Source organism: Trichechus manatus, unplaced genomic scaffold, assembly GCF_000243295.1.
Source record: "Trichechus manatus latirostris isolate Lorelei unplaced genomic scaffold, TriManLat1.0 scaffold00032, whole genome shotgun sequence".
Lineage (NCBI taxonomy): Eukaryota > Metazoa > Chordata > Mammalia > Sirenia > Trichechidae > Trichechus > Trichechus manatus.
Window position 1 is genome coordinate 19,556,412 of NW_004443968.1, and position 24,679 is coordinate 19,581,090.

The window sequence follows — 24,679 nt, forward strand, 5'->3', positions numbered from 1 at the left end:
TTGTATCCTGTTCTCTTCATTCTCCCTTGCTCCCAAAGGGGTGCAACCAATGGAGTATCTTAGCTGGCTGCTCACAGGCTTTTAAGACCCCAGACACTACTCAGCAAGGTTGAATGCAGAACGTTATCTTTATACACCATGTTATGCCAATTGAGCTAGATGTTCCTCGAGAGTATGGTCCCCACAGCCCTCTACCCAGCAATTCAGGCTCTCAGGGAGTTTGGATGTGTCTATGGAACTTCATGACCTTTCCTTGTACAGGTTATACTGGCTTCCCCAGTACTGTGTACTGACTGAGACCCTGCTTTGTGCATCCTAATGTTCATTAGCCTGATGCGAGGCATGCAGCTATTGCTTTCCGGTAGATTTTATGATAAACAATTGTAGTATGTATTTGGAACTGTTAAAAGCACAGGGCAATTAGTGGAAATCTCCATGGACCAAGTACCATCAAAGCATTTATTAATAGGCTTAAGTTATTTGATGAAAGGAGCATATCACATAGGATTCCAACTCACATGACCAGGTTTATGTATGAATAGAGTCAGCAAATCAACATTCCAGTTTTCACTCTTCAGTAAATTTTTGTAAATAAAATTCTGGTATTAAAAGATTATTCTGTGACAGCTTTTTGTGAATTTTATTCAGAAAATCACATCTTTTGGTTTTTATGCTTTGAAAATAATTCTTTTGAAATTAGCAATATTTACCTTTGGATTAGATTTGCTGAAATAGCTAGAAAGGATGTAAGATTTAAAATCTGGCTTAGCTTCATCCTGGTTAAAGGGAATGAGTGAGAAAATAAAACATCATTTAAATGCTATTATGGTTCCAGTTGTTAAAAAAAAAATCTTATACTATGAATCAAGCTTGTTCTTATGTTAAGCGTATGTCAAAGCAAAGGCGTTAGTTTGGTCCTTTAAAAATATTTTTTAATATTTTTAATTATTCTGTTTTGAAATTAAATTTATAAAATATAGTGGCCAAAAGACTTCCAATTTAGAGAAAAAGGGAATTCAAAGAAAAATGTAAATGAAAGTGAAAATAGCAAATTTGAATAAAGTAATTGGTACGTATATTATTTTGCTAAAATTATTACTTGAAAGGCAACATGGTAGAGTGAAAAGAGCAGTCAACCAACTAGCTAAATTCTCTGGACAAGTTACTCAGTCTGTCTGGGCCTGGGATTCTTCATTTTAGTGAGGGACTTATACTAGATCATTTATGAAGCCCCTCTCTTCCCTAAAATTCCATAATTCTGTGACTATAAATTGCATGCAAAGGCTGAATCAGATTAGAGAGGAATTATTACTAGGAGTTGGAGATGTGTTGATTGATGCACCTCAGGCAGGTGGCCCACTGTGTTTTGCCCATAAGTTGCATCAAAGAGTAATTAGAGTTCTTAATGACACTGTACCCATGACATTTTAAATAGATTTTGAAATATCTGCCTTACAGCCTATGTTCCCACCTACTCCACATATCAGTTTGTTATTTGATTTTATAAACATAAATCAAGGACAATAGTTGATGCTGTTATTCATCTTCTTTTAACCAAGACCAGAGTGTTTCATCTCACATTTAAATGTATAATCTTCTAAATATATATTGCAAACTAGGAGATACGCCTTAAAAAAAAACAGTTATAATGACTCTGACTTCAATAATCCAGCCTTTATGCTTTAAAAATATTTCTTCTGAAATTAGCAATATTTACCTTCAGATTAAAAAAAAGAAGAGCTGTATGCACCTTTTTAGAGATAGTATAGGTTATTTATCCCCCAATATTTGGCAAAATGCATGCCTCTTAAGAATTAGAGCTTACAGGGTATATAATGGGCTGAAAACTTTTCTGTTACTTTGCAACAACAGCCTCTGCTCCCAGCCCCAAGGCCTCAGAGGCTCAGCCCTAGAGACAGTCAGTGGATTTTTTTTTCGACGGTTTACCCTCTTATCTTCCCACCTGAATTGTAATACTAATAACACGAATCTACCAGTGTCAAAAGTCTGGCATTATTTTTCTGAAAATTTGAGTCATGGAATTTATCACACTCAGTTTATAGTTGCAAATATATGCTTCAGTTGCTCCTAGATATAGTTCTTAAGAGTCCCAAACGTTCCTATATATGTTTGCTTATGATACCTATTATGGTTTCTGGTGCTTAAGAATATTGAGAACTCATTCATGTTCTAGGGAAAATTTTTAAGAGAGCACAAAGCTGTTTTAGTGGAAGAAGAAAAAGATAATAGGATCTTTCAACACCAAAATGTCAAGCTTGGATTTCCTCTCTTTTCTGTTTTGTTAGCTAGGATTTCCCCTGTTTTCACTTGAGTGTTCTGTTTGCATTGCCAGCAGGTTGGCAAATAGGTATCTGTCTTTAATATAGAAAACATTTTTCCCCTGAAATTATGAAGTTATAATTTATCCTCTGTCTTCAGGCAGCACTTTTAATATGGAAGCAAAGAGATATTCCGATGATGTTTCACTGCTGTGCTGCCCTCCTTTGCTCTTTGTAATTGCCTCTTTCTACTGTTCAGTAAAATATATTTACAGTTATATTAAGTTTACATGAAAATAGTAGACACAGCATGAAGCAGTTTTCATTATGTAGTCATTTTAATTTAAAATTTTTTTTTTCCTCTACACATATTCCAGTCTTTTGTGTCTCATTCCAAATTAGCAGCTCACACTGGTAATGTGTCTAGTTAATTATATGCATGTGCATTTAAATTGCATACATTGATGTGAACCTTTTAATATACTGTGGAGTGGTCCCTTTATAGTTAGAGTGAGCCTGGTGCTCAATTCCAAATTAGCATACCTCTCAAGGATGCAAATAAGGACCACCTGATGGAAAAGCAGCAGCTCTGCTGACCCATGTAAAGAAGGCAACAACACTTGTCAGAAGTAACCCTAATACTTTCCTTCTGAGGCTTTTAAGGAAGGAGACAATTAACCACATTTAGGGACCAAGGGAAAGTAATAGCATGGAGATTGGAGCAAGCAGGCAAGAGCATGATTTGTTGGACTCTGTTTGTGCTAGCTGACTCAATTCTGAGCTTGGCAATTCTAAGTTTCCCAGATTTGTAGGCTGAATATGAGCCATAAGTGAGGAGATGCTGTTTTGGGTTGTTTAGGGTCAGTAAGGAAATGGAGATGCTGGAAATTGGGCAATTTAGGTATAAGAATCTTTTATTGCTCTCCACTAAAATATGGTAAATTTTAGGAGATCCTCAGAAATTAAGATATTGTATTTATCTATTCTGTGAATATCTTTTTTCTGTTTTTACTCTAACAAGCAATTTTTAAAAAATAATGATTGGTTTGCTGTTGAGTGATTTGGGCCTTGAAAATCATGGATATTTTGCTCATACTAATTGTTCTGGCATTTGGAGTAATTCTGGAATGCTCAGTCTCTCTCTTTTTTTTTTCCTGTGAGATGTTGACTTGTGCATTTTCTGTTCTGCTGAGCACAGGATTTAAGGCTTAATGCAGCTTATGATTACAAACCCCAAGACTGTGTTCAAAAATACTGGGTGATGAAAGTGAATGGGTATCTTATTTATCCAGCCTTGTACTTCAGAGTAATCTGTGCAGAGCTAAAGTTATTATTTTTAGTCTTAGTAATTAATATTTGATTTTAAAACTATTTCTAATGATGCTTATGACCAGCTAATCTTTACACATCAAAGATGGCTTCCACAGGTTGTTTGATCTCTTTTGAAAAGAAGAATCCCAGCTGGTTAGATGAGGCTCTTTCCAGCTGTTCTAACTTGGGATCATTCTCAAGCTAAAGCAGTAGTGCTTTACCATACTATGAAGCTTTAGCTTAAATCCCTTTCAACTGTTTCTATTTATTAACCACCCGCTGTGTCTTTTTTAAAAAAGACACACTATCTCCACAGGGTTGTAGATGCTGATGAGGGGAAAGAGAAAAGTAGCCAAAACATATAAAGATATATAGAGAGAAGCCTGTATGTGAGACACCCTGCTTGGCTACCTATTTAAATGACATTGTTTTTAGGTTTTTTGCTTTCCAGATAACTATAGCTTTGTTGCCTCCCTCATGATGATAATGATTCTTTGGTTGAGAATGATATTTGCATATGCTACCTTTATGCGCCCTCCGCATATCCTAGTTACCTGTCATCTGTATGCTGTACTGCATAACTCAGTGTGTCTTCTGAAATCCCGTTTCTTCTGCGAAAACTGAACTTGTAAAGTTAAACATACATAACATCCTTGTCATTATAAATAAAAATAACACGAATCTTCATAATCTGCACTGTCCCTTATTTTAAACACTATAAAATGTGCAGTAATAGTAAAGTTAAGTCATAAATTTCTGCTGTTGTTGTTATTAGGTACCATCGAGTTGGTTCTGACTCATAGTGACCCTATGGGACAGAGTAGAACTGCCCCATAGGGTTTCTGAGGAGCAGCTGGTGGATTTGAACTGCCAACCTTTAGGTTAGCAGCCGAGCTCTTTAGCCACTACGACACCAGGGCTCCAAAAATTTCTGCTAGGCTAAAAAATTATATCTATTTCTCTTTTATACTTTAATATTATAAGAGTCATTATATTTCATACAGGGATAGTATAATGAATCAGTTTGTTAAAATACAGTTGATATCTCGTTCTAGCTTCTAGTCACCAAGGATCATGTTTTTGGCTGATTTTTAGGTGGCCTGAATTAAAAGAATTCCTTAGGTAACTACTCAATTCTAGTGGGCTAATGTCAACTTTAATAAAATAGAATGCCATGTTTGAAACTATCTTGACAGTTTCAACAGAAACAAACACTACATAATTTTGAACATTATTCCATCCTCCAAAAACTAAACTCGTTGCTGTTGAGTCGATTCCGACTCATAGTGACCTTATAGGACAGAGTAGAACTGCCACAGAGTTTCCAAGGAGTGGCTGGTGGATTTGAACTGGCAACGTAGACTAGTATTTAAGTTAAACAGAATAGCAGTATTATTATAGCATAGTGTAGTGTATTTACCGTAAAGCCAGAACTTTGAAATCAGAGAGTCTTGGGTTCAAATCTCAGCTCCATTACTTGATATTTGTAATAAACATTGGCCAAATGACTTTCACTTATATATTCACCTGTTTCCTTATCTGTAAAATGGGAATACTAAGACTGTCTGATTGGGCCATCATAAAGATGACATGATGTAAGTAATATACTTGGCATAGTACCTGTCACATAGAAGTAAATAATTGGCTGCTACCATCTTTATTCTTTTATTAATAAAGTATTTATTAGCTAAGTGTTTATGAGCCAAGGACGGTTATGCACTGGGAATTTGGTGTGAACAAAACATAACATACCCTCTGCTCTTATGGATTTTGTTGCCACTGTGATCTCATTGGGGAAATCCTGGTGGCTTAGTGGTTAAGAGCTACAGCTAGCTGCTAACCAAAAGGTCAGCTGTTCGAATCCACCAGGCGCTCCTTGGAAATTGTATGGGTCAGTAACACTCTGCCCTGTAGGGTTGCTATGAGTCAGAATTGACTCGATGGCCAATGGGTTTTCTAAAAAATCTCATTGGAGAGGAGGGATACTGTGGTACTGTTTGTTTATCAGGCTAGTGCTTTTTAATCACTGCTTTTATTAAGCTTTCCCATTTAGTATCCTTCCAATTACTATGTTAATGCATACCCATTGCATTGAAATACACAGAAGATTGTCTGAATTGGGAAAAATGTTGTATGGATTTATAGAGCAGTTAATGGGATTTGAATACCTGACTCATACTTGATGCAGTTTTGAAAGGTAAAGACATTCCACACAAGCCACTGATTTTATATTGTGTTTCTTAAAGCAACTTTTTAACTTTAGATTAATTTTCCTGCTGTGGTTCTGTTAGACACCTAATACATTAAAAATAGGAATTTAAGACCAAACACATTTAACTTGAGGGCGTGACAGTTTTATTAAAAAAAAAATTTTTTTTTTAGCCAAAAAAAAAAAAATGAGTTATCAGTTCTGATCTTCTCTGAGTAACCTTGGATTTTAAATAGCCTTAACAGATACAACGAGAGAGTACTTTAACAGTCAATCATGTTTTATTTGAATAGTAATTCAAAATGACAGGCTAGCGCTCTTCAGTACTTGGCACAGTCAGAAACTATTCATGCCATCTGAATGGTTTCCCCGTGGATTAGAGGTGAAAAAAGCAACAGTTTAAGAAACCAGAATAGTTTTATTTTCAAATGTTAATTCTCATCATTTTCACTAGGTATATTAAGAAACCACAAGGGAGCTATGTGAATCTTTTCGCAATTTAATTGGCTTAATCTGGAGGAGCTTTTAGGAGAAGCTGTTAGAATTATAAAAAGAAGAAACCTGGTTGATGAGGCCTGAAATTATGACAGCCATTGATCAAAAGTTACATTGCTTCCTGGTCTTAAGACTTCTTATTAATAAGAATAGTAAGACTCTCTATTATTGCAGAACTCTTTTTTTGAAAAACTACAATATAATACCACCTTTATCATGTTGGTCACTTTATGTGGAGAAAATATGATGCAATTTTCATTTGAAATGGGAAATGGAAATCTGAAAATGAAGAGGTGCAGGGATTTCTTTCAAATGCTCTTTGCCATTCAGTCATATTGTCAATTATGGAACCCAGCTCTGTTGGCCTCTTGTTTTCCGTCTTTACTTAGTCTTCTCTCCCATTAAGGTTTAGAATTAGTTTCAATGTCCCAGTTTCCTCCAATGAGTCATTCTTTACTCAGTCTTGAGTTTAATAAATTTAAAAAAAATCATAAAACAGGATTTTAAAAATCAAATGAAAGTTAGCTTTTGAAGCTCTTATTTTACCAAACCTGATAAGAGAATAAAACATAAAATGGTTGTTTCTTTGTGACTAGCTCAGAAGAACTACTTATTTTGTCTAAGGTCTGCTTTTAGAATTGCACACACAGATTGCAACTTAGTTCAAGTAGATAGTCATCATCAATGCTTATCTTTGTATAATATCATTCTCTGCCATAAATCAGTCTCACAAATTGAGATCGAAGGGGTGTTACAGCACTAGCTTTGAATCATAGCTTGGCTGGGTGACCTTTGGAAGTTATTCTGATCTTCAGCTGTAAAGTATAACTTCCTTGCAGTGTTCTTGTGTGAGTGAAGGTAAGCTGATTTGTACAAAATATCAGGGTAATAATAATTAAATACCAATAATAATGTATTGGTATTTAATCTTTTAGTAATACTTGACAGTGCAGTAAAATTTAGGTCAATTCAATTATTTGTTTATGCATGGAAAATCTGAAAATCCACCTAGAGGTAAGCTTCACGAAACATTTGTTGAATATTCACTAGATGCCAGGCAGGATTCCAGGTGCTGGGAGTACAAAGAGGAAGTCATGACCCCAATCCTCAAAGTACTCACAGTCTGGTTGGAGAGATAGATGAGTAAACAGATACATGGAGTGAGTGCTATGATTAAAGAATGGAAGTTGGAGGGAGGGAGATTGGAGAATGCTTCCCTGAGGAGGAAAACTTGAGTGGAATCTTGAAGGAGAAGATGAGTACAAGTTTGTGAGGCAATGAGATGGCGAAGGGGTATTCCAGACAGAGGTAACAGTGGAGAAGAGAGATTAGAAATTGCCAGCAACTTGGCATAACTAAAAAAGAGGTTTTGTCTGGAGCTATAACAAGGTCCCAGGCTATGAAAGGTCTATATGGTCTTCTACAATGTGTGGATTTTATTTTCATGTTATTTTTGGGAACCAGTTGAAAGATTTTGAGCCAGAGAATGACATCATCAAATGTGTGGCTTAGAAAAATTTACTAAACCCATTTTCTCTATTTCATTCTGGTACTTTCTAGTCACATATTAAATCGACTACCATATCAGAGGAAACAATTATCTTGTTTAACCTAAGCCTGTCATCACATTGATGTTAAGCACTTGTATATTTATGATCTTTGTTGAAAGCTATGAAAATGGCCACTCAGATATTTAAATTTTAGTAGCTCACAGCAGTGAGATACAAAGTTCATTACATCTGACAATCTCATTTCTTTAACTGCTATAGCATGAGGCCAAGGAAGAAAATTTTGCTTTTGGGCAGTGTCCAACACCATAAGCCTTTTAGCACACTTGGCACAAAGATGTCACAGATACTTGTTCCAAAGCATAGTCCTCACGTGGTCATGATCCTTCATCATAAGTATATTGTTCTTGACAGTGAACCATAAGTAACCACTTGTTGATGTGTTTTACATTACACATTACACAGTCTCTTTCTGCGGCCTGATTTATAGAAGCAAGAGCATTTGCTAAGCATAACCTAATCAGGACCTCCTGGTTCCCAGTCCCTCATGCCTTTATTCAGATAGGAATGTAGTGTTTGCACTTAAACTGCTCATCCTCCAACCCCATTTCTAGCTAAAAGCAGAAAACATGTTAGGAGTTCTGCCTTAGAATATCAAGGTACTTCTAACTGGTGGTTTTCATATCTGTGATCTGAATGTTTGCCAGATTTCTAGCCTGAGTTTCTAACCTGTTTTGAAAGCTGCCACAGTCTGCCTTTACTTCCCTTGCAGGCTATGGCAGTGCACATTTTTTCCTATGTGAGCCAACCTCCTGTCCAAGAAGCTGTACTGGACCTTGTCCTTGTCCTTCTCCTTGATAGTCTCCGAACTTGTCAGATCTGCCTATGCTCCTGATGCTGATCTTGCTTGCTCCCAATTTTCCAAAACACAAACATATAAAAGCAATGTAAACATTTAGCTTAATGGTGTTTTTGAACAAATCCAATTCTATATCAGAACATACTGAGGCAGTAGCGTGCAATGGAAAAAAAATGAATGATTTGGAGTCACACAGATTAACATTTACTGCATCGGATCTACCAAATGTTCCAGTTACCGAACTGGGCACCTTACACACATCATAACTGAACAGCCATATCAGAGAGTTTTCCATACAGGGGTTGGGCCTTTGAGAGCCTATAAACATGTCCATGGTGCATCTCTACTAAGAGGTCATTCTGGGGTTCAACTTGTGCTCTTTTCACCGTATAACACTGTCTCTCAACAATGAATCTTTAGATAAAGTCAGTGTTTTGTTAAATAATGCATTACCCTGGTGTAGTGCTTTGAGGTTTATAAAGTGCTTTCATTATATCTCATTTGATCCACTAACTCTGTGAGGTAGGTATAATTATCCTTGTTTTACGAGAGAGAAAACTGAGGCTCGGTAAGATTAAGTGATTTGCACAACAAGAAACAGCTCATAAAGGCACATCCAGTGTTCATAGACTTAAGAAAGGTCATATGTAATATCAAGATCCACTTAAGTGGGGTGCTCTTGTATTGTTCACCCTACTGAGTGTCAAGCATTGTGTATTTTTTGCTGCTGTGGCTAAACGTTAACGGACAGTAACACTGATCCCCCAAAGGGGAAGTGTGTTCATTTCCTCTAGTCCACTTGCAGAGTTCTACTGCATTCACTCTGGTTTATACGGAATCTCTGTGTAATGTTTATTTTTCTACCTGATTATGAACATATCAAAGTATTAACTGTATATAAACCTGATGGGATTGCATCACTATCAGGCATGAATGCAAATAAAATAACAACAAGCCTCTCTTTATACGTGCTTTTCTCATAGAAATTATTCTTTAGATCTTAAAGCTGATATGACTACAATGGTGATAATATTGATGTACAGTACTTTTGCTTTCAGATACATCCCCTCCCCCAGTGTGGACTGACTTATGCATTTCACTACTTGAATCTTCATTATAACTTTTTTGTTTTTCCAGGTTTTGTGATGAAGGAACCTGTACAGATAAAGCCAATATTTTATATGCCTGGGCAAGAAATGCTCCCCCCACCAGACTCCCTAAAGGTATGTTAGAGGCCTTTTGGATAGTCTTACTTTAAGCTACTAATTTCTGATTCCAAAGTACTTTTTATTATAGTCCTTTCCAACAGTTGTTAACAGTGTTCTTTATTGCAATTTCATACTAAAAGTACTGGCATCACCTGCTTTGTATTTAAAAGTTTTCATTTAAGTAGTTACTCTTTTCTCTGCCTCTCTTTGGTAATTTGCCTGCACAACGTTTTAGATAGAGTTAGAAAATAACCAAATATACCTTAAGCCACCTTTGGCCTAAGGCACATTGGTTCTTGACAAGTTGAGCATTTTATGAGCCAAGAGAGCTAGGAATAAAATAAATTGCTGTATCAGCAGAGTTTCTTTTTTTATTTTTTTATAGTCCTGGAACCTAAGTAATAACGTGATGCCCAGGGCTTCAGAACCCCAGGTTCAAACCCCAGCTGAGAATTTGCATTTCCATCCCAGATATACTGAATCAGAATCTACAGTTTAACAAGTTCCCCAGGTGATTCTTATGTATAATAAATATTGAGAACCACTCTTCTACTAGTGATTCTTAGAATTGGTCACTAACCAGCATCATTAGCATCACCTGGGAACTTGTTAGAAAGGCAAACTTCTATTGGCTTTCTGACTTCACCTCTAAACTGTTCACAGCTTCCAATGTGTGAGTGAATTACCAGACTTTCTTTTATTACCTGAATGTTTCTTAATATTAAGGGGATTGTGCCTCACAGTTCTCTCATGGAACAGTTTTGTCATGGTTCTGGGACAGTGTCATGTGTGATGCATATGCTCTCTTGCCTCTCTAACTCTTACCATCATCACTAATTGATGACTGTTTTGCTTTGCTTCAAATGAGCCTCAGGATTCTCTCTAAAGTTTACCAGGCAGCTGCTAGTAAACAGTTTGGAAACTAGTAGGTGGGTCTGTCATAGATTTGTTAACATTTTTAAGATCCATTAGTAGAGCAGATAGAAAAAAAAATTTTCCCTGCCTGTAAATATGTTCTCTGTAGATTTTTTTTCTTAGCTTACTAGCAAACTCTAATAATAATAAGACTATTAGGATTCCAAAAATTCACCGACACACTGAACTTTGTTATACAGTTGGTTTCCTTAGTGAAATTTTTGCAGATACTTGTTTTCATATGGGGAGAAAAGTAATTTTGAGATTAAAGAGTCTATTTACTATAATGAATTAGAACATAAAAATGAATGTGAATATATAAAAAACAAAATGAGAGAATATTTTTTATGTCTGTACCTTTCACCAACAAGGACAGAATTTTGTTTTAGTTAGTTTTGTTTCAAAATGAATGAATTATCATTTTAAAGTATAAGCGATTATTCTGGTTCTGAAGTGGAAACTATGAATAGAATTCCATCAGAGCTTTGAGAACAATTGATTATATGAGAAATTTTCAGTGAATGCTTAGTTTATTTCAGTTTTCGTATAACATAACTTCATGCTATATGCTATTTTATTCCCCCTTGAATCTCATAGTTCAGCAACTGGAGATTAGCTAATCTGTTTCCATTTTAAAATATTATTTTATTATATTAATTTTAAAATATTTGTTTAATATTTATTTTTAAATTATTTCTGAAATATTATTTTCTCTTTTGTAAATTTTTAGGTGTTGGATTCAGAGTTGGAGGAGATACTGGAAGTAAATATTTTGTACTACAGGTGCACTATGGGGATATTAGTGCTTTTAGAGGTAAGTTTTGAAAAATATATATACTATTATCCACATATTAGAGTGAAAAATTCCCCACATAGTTTACCACTTTACCACTATGGGACAATTGAGTTTGTTTCCTTTAATGTGGGACTATTAAAGAAATTCTTTTCGGTTTGAAAGTTTTGTTCTGTTACGCACATATTTATCCTCCTATGCCTTAGGCAGGTGCTTGAGGTTCTTTTTCCTATCTGCTCTCCTATAGGGGGATTCCTTCCACACAACATTATCAGAAAGCATAGGAGGTTAGTTTATTTACATTACTATACAAGACTTGAGAGGTTCACCAGCTTCTGTAATACCAGGGAAGCTCCCAAACACTGAGATTCAGGTCAGGACTTTGTCGGTAATCCAGACCTTCCACTTCATGAACTCATCTATGTCCACCAACACACAGACTCCACCTACCCCTAAAACAAACAAAAAACATTTGCCTTTAAGTCAATTCTGACTCGTGTAGAACTGTGCTCCATAAAGTTTTCAATTCCAAGGTGCCTCTGGGTGAACTCGAACCTCCAACCTTTTTGTTAGTAGTCAAGCGTGTTGACCATTTGTAATACCCAGGAACTCATCCCTGGGCGGCCCTAAATTCTACTCTAGACACCTGTTGCTCTACCCATGTTTACAATGCACTTCATTTAAAAGCCTCTTTTCTTATTATAGAATCATTAACATGAGGAATGGGCCCTGTTACCAAGGCAACCAAGACGTACATGTTGTTCCTTCTGCTGTATTTAGTCAAAACTCCAACTGCATTCCCAGTTCACACTTTTGTGTTCATGGGAATGTAAATATTAAGCAGTTTACTCCTTGGCTTTTCTACTGTGTCTTGCTGATTTATACATAATTCCCCTGAATTCTCTAATTTAACATTGTGTTTCTACTAACTAACCTGACACATTTCTCTCCCCAAACACATTAGATTTCTGTCTGACAGCTAAGTCTGGATGTAAATGTCCATTTCTGCCTATGAAATATCCTCTGGTGCCTTTCCTGAGAGAGCCCCATGTGGTGAGGGGGTCCATAGATTCTTGGCATTCAGGATCAGTAAATGCAGTCTCCCTCTGGAAAATGGTGTTGGAAAGAATAATTTTATGTAGTTGAAAACTTATAATTAGCGCTCGAGTCAGATATATTATCAATTAAACAAACTCCTGTGTACTAGCCCATGAATCTGATGTCCAAATAAAACTTGTTTCTGTGTTGAAATTATGCTTTGAGTTATAAACAAATACGTAGCTTTCAATTTTTGGAACAAAACCTAATCTTAAATTAACTGTCTGTAGTGCTTAAAACAAGGGTATGTTGAACACAAAGGAATAAATAATGTTTGTGTTCGAAGAACAAAGAATTATCTGCTATAAGAATTTACTATGTTAGCATCAGTGGAAAAGGCACTAAGACTAAGACTGCTGACTTCCAAAGCATTGATGAGACTATAATTTTATTAAAAAAAAGGCAAGGACGTCCTTGCCTGACTGCCACAACTAGAGTAGCCCATCATACCCACACACTCCCTCACTCCTCACTCTTTCTGTAAAACCCTGGGCTTCACTTTTCAGCTTGACTCCTCTTGGCTTTGTAGTACTTCCTAACAGATACTGCATTGACGCTTAAGGGAAAATGGATGATACATATACACACACATAGTAGCTTTAATAATATATACATAATATAATATGTGTATATAATTTATATTATAAAGTACTATGTGTATATATATTATAAACATATATAATACATATTATAAAGCTAGTATGTAGAAATATAATGTGTACATATTATATATAATAAAGCTAGTATGTGTGTATACACACACACTACTTCATAATTTGTTTAATTTCTTACTGATGAATGAATTTTGTCTTGTAATTTATGTTTACAAATAATAAAAGCACTGATATTTTAATATGTGAATATATAGTCATTCTTTACTGTAAGACACAGATGAGAAACTATGTACTATTTTTTTCATTTTTCACTTTTTCAAGGACAGTTTTTCTAAAAGAAGGTATAAGGTAGAAAGATCACTAATGCTATAATTCATAGACCTTATTATAATAAAATAAAAATGTAAACAAAAATTTTCACACATGTAATTCATTCAGTACCAGTTAGATGCCATCTTATCCTCTAAGCTATACGTGATTTAGAGTAGTAAACGAATGGGAGAATACATAAAGCCTTCCTAAAACAATGAGATAGCATTTTACATTCATTAAAGTCAGCATGCGTAGAGATCGAATCATAAGATCCAGTCTTGCCAGAGTTTTAATGAATTTGGTACAGTTTTGGAGGCTGTGTAAATTATTATAATTTTTTAGAAAGCAATTTTACTACATTATATATACTTAAATATAATATTAAAATCTTGATCTAAGTTTTTATCCTAAAGAAATAGATTTAAAAAAAAAATGAGCTACCTACCCATAGTTATTTATGTACCATTAACTATTAATATGAAAAACTGAAAAGTTAATGTGTCCCTTCATAGAGGATTGGTTAAATGAATGGCATACCAAAAAGTAGCAAATCATAAAAATGTATACAGACTATATAAAAAGATACATGTGCTTGTATGTTTACAAGGACCGTGAGCAACAAGGTAAAAAAGAGTTGATGTTCTGAAAGATGGGATTGTGTGATTTTTTTTTCCCTTAAGATGTTGTAACCTTATCTTTATAATTATGTTTTTAAGTTCCACAAGTAGAAGCATTCCTTTAGACCTACTAGTTAGTTACTGCATCCTCGCTCACACCCTTAGGATAAGTAAGAGTTAATATGAATCTCTACATGCCTGATTTACTGTAAGGAGTGACATATGCTTAATAAAGGAGCCCTGGTTGTGCAGTGGTTAATGTGCTCAGCTGCTAACCTAAAGGTCAGTGGTTCGAAACCACCAGTGGCTTCTCAGGAGAAATCTGTGGCAGTATGCTTCTGTAAAGTTTTACAGCCTTGGAGACCCTTTGGGGTCACTATGAGCTGGAATCAACTTGATGGCAGTGCCTTTGGTTTTTTGGGGTTTTTTTTTTTTGGTTTATGCTTTAATCAGATTCTGTGTTGTGATCACAGGCTTATCTCCATTTGCAGCTAGAAATGGAAAATAATTATATCATTCTATATTTTTTAATTATTAAAAATGCATTTTATGTGTATATGTGTATGTATGTACATACATATATAAGCATATTGCTGCTTTTAGTCCCAGCATCAATGAAGATTTAAACATCATGATGTTAAAAGTATTGATGATATTTTTAAGTACATAAATTTTAAATCATAACCAGAATAACATTTCTAGGAATTAATGCATTCTACTGAAAAGGGGAAAATGTTTGCCACAAGGGTGTGAACATTTTTCCACACAGGGGAGGTTTTAGATTGTTGAGAAGCCTAAGACATTTCTTTAATAATGCCCCAACAGTGAAGATAAAATACCTTCTAAGACTTGTTGGAATGTGATAAAGAGGAACCAAAAGAAAAAAACCCGCAAAAACCCAAACCTGTTGCCGTTGAGTCGATTCTGACTCATAGTGACCCTATAAAACAGGGTAGAACTGCTCCACAGAGATTCCAAGCCTTTAAATGTTTATGAAGGCAGACTGCCACATCTTTCTCCCGTGAGGGAGCTCCTCGTAGGTTTGAAATGATGACCTTTCAGTTAGCAGCTGAGCGCTTTAAAGCCACCAGGGCACCTTGATAAAGAGGAGGGGAGAACGTAACCTGAAGCTAGTTGGGTACGCTTTAGAATGCGATCTTTACTAGTAGGGAAGGATTGGGTGTGTGATTAGAATGGGTTCTTTGGAATTACATGAAATATTTGTATTGTTTTACTTTTTGTTTGTTTTGAAAATTGCAGAGAATATGAAGCTGTAAAAGCAGCATTTAAAAACAGTCAGCATTGTCAAATGAGTGGCAATCATAGTGTCAGGCTTGTGCTGGGTATACAGATCTTCCTGTCCGAAGGAGTTTAGGATATTCTAGTAGGGGAGGTAAGCACAAACATCTTGTGTTTATAGAGTAATTGACATGCCTACTGGCCACAGGCTGTGGAGAGGTGGGAGTATGCAGGTCTGCTTGGAAGGGGCAAGGGGCGTTGCTTGGGAAAGGCTTCTTAGAAGATGGAACCAGAGCAAGGTTTTGAGGAGTGATCAGGAGCTCCCAGGTAGGTGGGGGCAGGGGTAAGACACATTTCAGACAAAGGTAAAAACGCGCGCAGAGACGCAGAATGAAATAGCCTCGTGTACACAAGGAACTCTAGGTAATGTGGCATTGGGGGGGCGTGAAATGCTAAGGGAGAAGTGGCAAGAAATGAGAACAGAGGTGAAAGGAGGGGGTCAGACCATAAAGATGCTAGTTAGGACATTATTCTGAGAACAGCAGCGACTCATGGAGAACCCTGAGAGTGCTTTTCCATAGAGCAGAAACCTGACTGACTTCATTTCATAAAGCTGTTTAGTCCTAGGCTTGAGTGCATAGAAAAGTGACTAATCTTATAAAGAAAGGACTGGGAGGTCAGGATGAACCAGGATTGGGACTCTGAAAGGCTAAAACGATTTTTTTTTTTTTTAATGTAGTGTGGTTTAACTTTTCATATACCAGTATTCCATGGAAAATAGAATGTAATCTAATTAGAAATGAATGTCCCATGTAGGCAATAACATGGTACAGTGTTAGATGACTGAACTCTACGACCTGACAGTCTAGTTTGAGTCCTGGAAATGGCACATGCTAGTTCTGTTAGGAATTCCTGGGAGGTGCAAGTGGTTAACACGCTTGGCTAACCAAAAGGTTGGAGGTTTGAGTCCACAAAGGTGCTTTGTAAAAAAGGCCTGGAGATTTACTTCTGAAAAATTAGCCATCGAAAACTTCATGAAACACAGTTCTACTCTGACACACATGGGGTTGCCATGAGTTGGAATTGACTTGACAGCAACTGGTTGGTTGGTTTTGTTAGCCTGGACAGCTTTCTAAACTTCTCTGTGCTTCCCTTTCCTCATCTATAAAATGGGGATCCTAATGATTCATATGAAGGTACCTTGTAAGTACTCAATACATGTTAGCTATTATCATCATACGATTGTTTTTGTTACCTGCTGTTGAGTCGGCCCCCAACTCATGCTGACCCCGTGCACCATGGGACTAGATACTCTCTGGTCCTAAGCCATCCCTGTGATGGTTGGAAGATCTGTCCATTGTGATCCATATGGTTTTCATTGGCTGATATTCAGAAGTAAATCTCCAGGCTTTTCTACGTAGTCTATCTTGGTCTAGAAGCTCCATTGAAGCCTGTTCAACATCATAGCAACATGCAAGCCTCCACTGAGGGATGAGTGCATATTAAGTGCATTGGCCAGGAATCAAACCCAGGTCTCCTGCATGGAAGAAGAGAAGTCTACTACTGAGCTACTATTGCCTCCATTATCATTATACTCTCTAGAAAGGACTTCAATGTGATATAAATTCTCGTAAATGCAACGTTTTGTCATAGTTGCCCATAACCGTGTCTCCTTATGTTTAGACAGAACTATGTTCACGTCTGTCATGTTGCCAGTAGCAGTTCCCTAGCTATGCTGTGTTTGCTGTTCTCCACAGCAGCTTATTTGTTCATAGTTCATGTACACAAAGATAAACTGCAGCGTAGAGTCCCTGCCTTAAGGAAATGAGAATAGTGGAAACTGGGGATCCCCTCGGTTCTTTTTTTTTTCTTGCCAGATTTTTTCAACAAAGTCTTGTTCCGAAGAGAAAATTCTCCTGAGGTTGTTACAGAATATTACCACATTTCTCTTGGATGTTTTGTTCCAGGAGGATCATAAGAAAATTGGCCGCTCATTTCTAGAATTTAAACAATAATTTAATAGTCTCCAACAGTAACTTATTTCTCAAATTGGAAAACACATGCACTTACCAACTGAGTGATACTTAGAGTGGAGGTAAGGAACTCCATCCAATTGCTTAAGCCCTGATTGTTGTTCAGTTGGCAAAATGTCCAAGTTATAATGCACATACTGCCCTTAAACATATAAGAAAGCTACCATATGTCATCAAGAACACACACACCCACTACTGCCTAATCAGGGCTTCCTTCCACCCCTTCATCACAGCCCTCAAAGTATGCCTACCCTTTAGCACATTGCTGAGAGTATAGCCAACAGATTCATTTCCCTTAGAGTAGATATTTAATACTTATTTTTCTAAATGAAATGAATGAAAGCTAGGGCCCCTATTTTCAACTTTCCTGTATGTGAACACTAACAAGTTGAGTCTTCGTTTTTTGGGTAATGTTAGTAAAGCCAAATCACTAAATTCTACTTAGAATCCTTAAAGGGTGAGTCATTTTCAGTAGCCATAAAATGAAGGTTTTAACTCTTTAAGTGTTGTAACTTTAAAACATGAATAGAAATATTTTAAAAATATGTGCCTAATGGAATTAAAAGAGGTGGTATATGGTAAATGCCTACAGCTATGCCTGACACAGAGGAGATGGATGATAGTGTTCTTATCCTCCTTGTCCCTTCCCCCCTTTTCTTCATAATTTTGGGATATAACTCTGAATATCCAATTATTGCACTCTGATTTTCCTTAAATTTCGAGGAATACATAGTTTTCCCAAGTTGCTGGGCTTGTTGCCTTCTTTGTATCTGCTTCTCTCTGTTTTCTGTAGCCTCCTTTGTTGGCAAGCGCTGCTTCAACTCATTTAACAATTCAAACAAAGCACTGAATGGAGGTAAAGATGAGTAAGAACAAAAGTCTGCCCTCATACAGCTCACTGTCCAGTAGGAGGAAAATAGAAATAGAACAATAACTATAATAATACGAACCAGTAAAGAGTAAGTGCAGCAAGAGAGGGGGATTGAAAGACAGGTAAGATCACGTCTACCTTAGAAGATATTTCATGTTTCCAGATTGATGTCCAATAAACACCTTTCTTCCTTGTACTGAATTGATGTTTTAGATACGGAATCTAGATAGCTAAATTTCATAGAATTATTTGTACGTTTAGAATAAACAGACTCTGAATTGAAGCCCCGGAGGGGAACTTATTGAATAAAATCATGGGAACTCTAGTGCCTGGACTTGGTGACCTTCAGAGTTGATTTCTCCTTGACCTCTTTGCTTTATTCCCTCCTAGCTGTGATCCATTTAGGTACAGTTCTGAATAGCTTAGTTCCAGATAACCAGTAAACCAGTTGCCATCAAGTCGATTCTGATTCATGGTGAATGCATGTGTGTCAGAGTAGAGCTGTGCTCCATAGGGTTTTCAGTGGCTGATTTTTCAGAAGTAGATTACCAGGCCTTTCTTATGAGGCACCTCTGAGTGGACACGAACCTGCAACCTTTCGTTTAGCGGCTGAGCACATTAACCATTTGTACCATCTGGGGACTCCTAGTTGCAGATCAGTGGCTATTACTGGATGAATGCCTGCACACTCATGCACATACACACACAGGGGGTTCCTGTCTTATCACAGCTGAAGGAGTGGTGGAACGAGCAGGGGGGAATGGAAGCAGTGGCAGGAGGAAGGGAGAGCAGAGGACCCCAGAGAATTTCTAATTCCACTGTGGCTCCTTCCTCATCTCTGCCTCTTACAAAACTACTGCCAGGAAGCTGCTGGAAAAAGCTTTTGAAATTGTAAGCCTAGGAAAAATCTCTTGCTAATGCAATATTTTAACAAGGTGGAGCATAGATCAGTGGCAGGGCAGCTACACTTAAAATTATTTCATTCCAGTATAAAACAGACTGTTGTGAGTTCAGTGTAAGCATTGGAGTGCTCTTGACTCCCTGATACCTGATTGCAGAGATAGTGGGAAACTTGGTTGAGGAAGGCTCCCCATTGCTTCCTCTGTTGTCTTCTATAAATCTGTACAAGTAGCTTCCTCCTGTATCATTTCCAGCCTGCTATTACTTACTCGTCTACAAATTGAGGAATGTTATGGGGTGGGATTTCTAAACCCATGTGTCTTAGAGCATTCTGGATTACTTTACATATTTAAGAATCTCCTTTGAAACTGGAAATATGAGGGGTGTTATTAAGATCCCCCACCACTCAACTGAGATGCCTGAAAGCGACAGAGTCTGTATATTGAAAGGTAGACAGCTAGCATCTTTTTAGCACTCATCTTGGTTTTCCCTGAATAGGACCCTGAAATGCTCATAAACCAGCAACCCTAATCCCCTTCCAGAATACAGATCATATGGTTAGTTCTCACCAAGTCCAAACCCAGCTCCCTTACTATGTAGTCGATTCCAACTCGTAACAACCCCATATGTTACAGAGTAGAACTGCTCCATAGGGTTTTCTTGGCTGTAATTCTTACGGAAGCAGATCACCAGGCTTTTCTTCCGTAGAGTCACTGGGTGGGTTCAGACAGCCAACCTTTAGGTTAGCCGACTAGCACAAACTGTTTGTGCCACCCAGGGCCTTAGTTCTCACCACGATTTTTCATTCCAGAGCACACAGAACATTTTCGAACTCTTACTTCCAGGGACAGCAGCCCGGCTTAAACAAGCTTTATCGCCAGTAGATACAGAAATGCAGTTCCAGGAAGGACATACTTTACCTCAGTTTCTCTTTTGTCTCCCATGGCTGTGGTACCTGTGCCACCTGCCAAATCTTCTTTCATTCCTCCCCAAATACCACTTCTGATTTCTCTAATATTTCCTTATATAGAGAGAAAGACTTTTAACTAAAATGTTATGGGCAAGATGCAATTTGAAATGAAGAACTTCTAACATTTTGAAAGATATTCAAGTTCATAGATCATGTTACAGTATGTCATCTTGGAGAATCGAGGGCACCATTTCTCATTATATGCACTAATATTTCTATAGCAAAAAATGTTCAAATATTCACACTAAAAGGGATGAATAAAGACCATAAATAACATCATCAGTTCAGGTCAGATTTTGTTGCCAAACTTTATGAAAAAAACTTCAGGTTTCCAGAGATGTTCAGATTTCAGAGTTGCAAAGAGGGCCTGTATTAGAACATAAAAACCTATTTTTTAATACTTGAGTTACCAGTTAAAGCACTAGCAAGACTGGTGGACTCCGGGTATATTTGCGTATTTTCCCATTATAGGAATCTTCTCTCTCAACTTTATTTTTTGTCTTGCAAATTATGGAAAAACATTAAAAAGAAAGTAAAAAATTGCTGACAATATCTCTACTACTTAAAAAATCTGTAGTACTCCCTTCAATCACCCTCCATATCCCCCATAACTACTTTTTATATTGGCCAACTTTCCATATGTCTTTAGTTATCTAGTGCTGCTATAACAGAAATAGCACAAGTTGATTGCTTTAACAAAGAGAAATGTATTCTCTCAGAATCTGGGAGGCTAGAAGTCTGAATTCAGGGTGCCAGCTCTAGGGGAAGGCTTTTTCTCTCTCTGGGCTCTAGGGGAATGTCCTTGTCATCAGTCTTCCCCTGGTTTTGGAACTTCTTAGCACAAGAACCCCGAGTCCAAAGGACCCGCTCTGCTCCTGGCACTGCTTTCTTGGTGGTATGAGGTTCCCCTGTCTCTCTGCTCGCTTCTCTCTTTTATGTCTCAAAAGAGATTTTCCTAATCTTATAGATTGAGTCCTGCCTCATTAACATAACTGCCTCTAATCCTGACTGATTAACATCATCGAGGTAGGATTTACAACACAAGGGAAAATCACATCAGATGACAGAATGGTGGACAGTCACACAATACTGGGAATTATGGCCTAGCCAAGTTGACATATATTTTTTGGGGGGGACACAATTCAATCCATAATGATATACTCATCTCAACATTTCTGCACACAAACAGAAACCACAGACATATACATGTACAGTTTTTATTTTGGACAAAAATCAAGTCATATGCTCCATATTAATTTGCATCTATTGTTACTGTTTTTAACTTAACAGTGTATCCTGGGCATATTTCTAAGGCAGCACATTTAAAGCTTCTTCATTGTTTATAATGGCTGCCTATTATTCTTTTGCGTAGATATACCATAATTTATGTTAAAGATTTGTAACTTCTGATTCTTTTTTTCCCACTATTGCAAGCAGAGCCACAGTGTACTTCAATGTTAGAAATGTTTTTGGTAACCATATACTGCTACTTCAGGGTAGATTACTAGAAATAGGATGTCTGAGCCATGGTGCTTAAACCTTAACAGATTGCACTGATTTACCTCATAAAATGATTTTTTCCAGTTTACAATCCACAGTGAATGAGTGAGCCCCACCTCTTGATATGCAGTAGATGTTTTCGCATTTAAAATATTTTCCTCAGTGTTCATTTAAACAAAGGAACTCCTCACATCGTTTCATTAAAAGAGTTAGGATTAGATGTAAGGTCTTAACAGAATTACCTTTAAAGCACATAGTCTAGACGGTATTCCTCTAAGTCTGATCCAAGGACTGTGGTGGCTTGCATATTGCTGTGATGCTGGAAACTATGCCACTAGTATTTCATACCAGCAGGGTCACCCATGGTGGACAAGTTTCAGCAGAGCTTCCAAACTAAAACAAACTGGGAAGAAGAACCTGACGGTTGACTACTTAAAAAATTGGCCAGTGAAAACCTTATGAATAGAATTGGAACATTAATATAGTGCTGGAAAATGAGCCCCTCAGGTTGGAAGTCACTCAAAATATGACTGGGGAAGAGCCGCCTCCTCAAAGCAGAGTCTACCTTGATGACATGGATAGAGTAAACATTTTAGACCTTCATTTGCTGATGTGGCATGACTCAAAATGAGAAGAAACAGCTGCAAACAGCCATTAATAATAGGAACGTGGATTTTATGAGGTATGAATCTAAGAAAATTGGAAGCTGTCAAAGATGGAATAGACTGCTTGAAGATCGGTATCTAAGGCATTAATGAGCTGAAATGGACTGGCATTGGCCATTTGGAATCAAACAAACATATGGTCTAATATGCCAGGAATGACAGATTGAACAGGAATGGTGACATGTTCATTGTCAAAAAGAACATTTCGAGATCCATCCTAAAGTACACCGTTGTCAGTGATAGGATAATATCCATATACCTACAAGGAGGACCAGTTAATATGACTATTATTCAAATTATGCACCAATAACTAATGCCAAAGATGAGGAAACTGAAGATTTTTACCAACATCTGCAGTCTGAAATTGATCAAACATGTAGTCAAGATGCACTGATAATTACTGGTGACTGGAATGCGAAAGTTGGAAATGAAGAAGGACTGGTATTTGGAAAATATGACCTTAGTGATAGAGATGACACCAGAGATCGCATGATAGAACTTTACAAGACCAAGGACTTATTCATTGCAAATATCCCTTTTCAACAACATGAACAGGAGCTATACACGTGGCTGTCACTGATTGGAATAAACAGGAATCAAATCAGTTAAATCTGTGGAAGGAGATGGTGAAAAAGCTCAATATCATCAGTCAGAAAAAGGCCAGGGGTTGACTATGGAACAGACCATCAATTGCTCATAAGCAAATTCAAATTGAAGCTGAAAAAATTAAAACAAATCCATGAGAGCCAAAGTATGACCATGAGTATATCTCACCTGAATTTAGAAACCATCTCAAGAATGTATTTGACACATTGAACACTAATGACCGAAGACCAGAGGATGTATGGAATAACATCTAGGACATCATACATGAAGAAATCAAGAGGTCATTAAAAAGACAGGAAAGAAAGAAGAGACCAAATTGGATGTCAGAAGAGACTCTGAAACTTGCTCTTGAACATTGAGTAAAGCTAATGGAAGAAATGAAGAAATGACGAAGTAAAAGAGCTGAATACAAAATTTCAAAGGGTGGCTGGAGAAGACACAGTAAAGTATTATAATGAAATGTGCAAAGACCTGGAGTTTAGAAAGCCAGAAGGGAAGAACACGCTTGGCATTTCTCAAGCTGAAAGAACTGAAGAAAAAATTCAAGCCTTGAGTTGCAATATTGAAGGTTTGTATGGGCAAAATATTGAGTGACACAGGAAGCATCAAAAGAAAATGGGAGGAATACACAGTCACTGTATCAGAAAGAATTGGTCGACATTCATCTAGTTCAGGAGATAGCATATGATCAAGAACCAGTGGTACTGAAGGAAGAAGGCCAAGCTGCACTGAAGGCACTGGTAAAAAACAAGACTCCAGGAATTGATAGAATTCCTATTGAGATGTTTCAACAAGTGGATGCAGTGCTGGAAGCGCTCACTTATCTATGCTAAGAAATTAGGAAGACAGTTACCTGGCCAACTGACTGGAATAGATCCATGTTTGTGCCCATTCCAAAGAAAGGTGATGCAACGGAATGTGGAAATTGTTGAACAATATCATAATGTCACGCACAAGTAAAATTACACTGAAGATAACTCAAAATGGTTCCAACAGTACATTGACAGGAAACTTCCAGAAATTCAAGCCGGATTCAGAAGAGGATGTGGAACAAGCGATATCTTTGCCGATGTCAGATGGATCCTGGCTGAAAGTAGAGAATACCAGAAAGATATTTACCTGTGTTTTATTGACTATGCAAAGGCATTCAACTATGTGGATCATAACAAGTTATGGATAACATTGCAAAGAATGAGAATTCCAAAACACTTAATTGTGCTCATGTGGAACCTGTATATAGACCAGGAAGCAGTTGTTTGAACAAAACAAGGGGATACTGCATGATTTAAAATCAGAAAAGATATGCATCAGGGTTGTATCCTTTCACCGTACTTAGTCTGTATGCTGAGCAAACGATTCGTTTGAGAAGCTGGACTATGTGTAGAAGAACAAGGCATCAGGATTGGAGGAAGGCTCATTAACAACCTGAGATACGCAGATGACACAACCTTGCTTGCTGAAAGCGAAGAGGACTTGAAGCACTTACTGATGAAGATCAAAGACTACAGCTTTCAGTATGGATTACACCTTAACATAAAGAACACAAAAATCCTCACAACTGGACCGATAAGCAACATCATGATAAACAGAGAAAATATTGACATTGTCAGGGATTTCATTTTACTTGGATCCATAGTCAGTGCCCATAGAAGCAGCAGTCAGAAAATCAAGCAACAC

At 37.1% G+C, this 24,679-nt stretch overlaps 1 protein-coding gene across 18 annotated transcripts in view; it reads left to right on the forward strand.

The window, feature by feature from the left end:
• The window catches only part of PAM (peptidylglycine alpha-amidating monooxygenase), a 358,633-nt gene that overhangs the window by 210,736 nt on the left and 123,218 nt on the right, over positions 1-24,679 (forward strand). For all 18 annotated transcript variants that reach the window (XR_002823834.1, XR_002823835.1, XM_023730151.1 and 15 more), the window contains 2 exons: positions 9,799-9,884; positions 11,515-11,598. Coding sequence is in view for 16 of the 18 variants with exons in the window: in XM_023730151.1 (XP_023585919.1) it covers positions 9,799-9,884; positions 11,515-11,598 (170 nt within the window). In the remaining 2 variants the exon portion in view is untranslated. The remainder of the gene's footprint in view (positions 1-9,798; positions 9,885-11,514; positions 11,599-24,679) is intronic.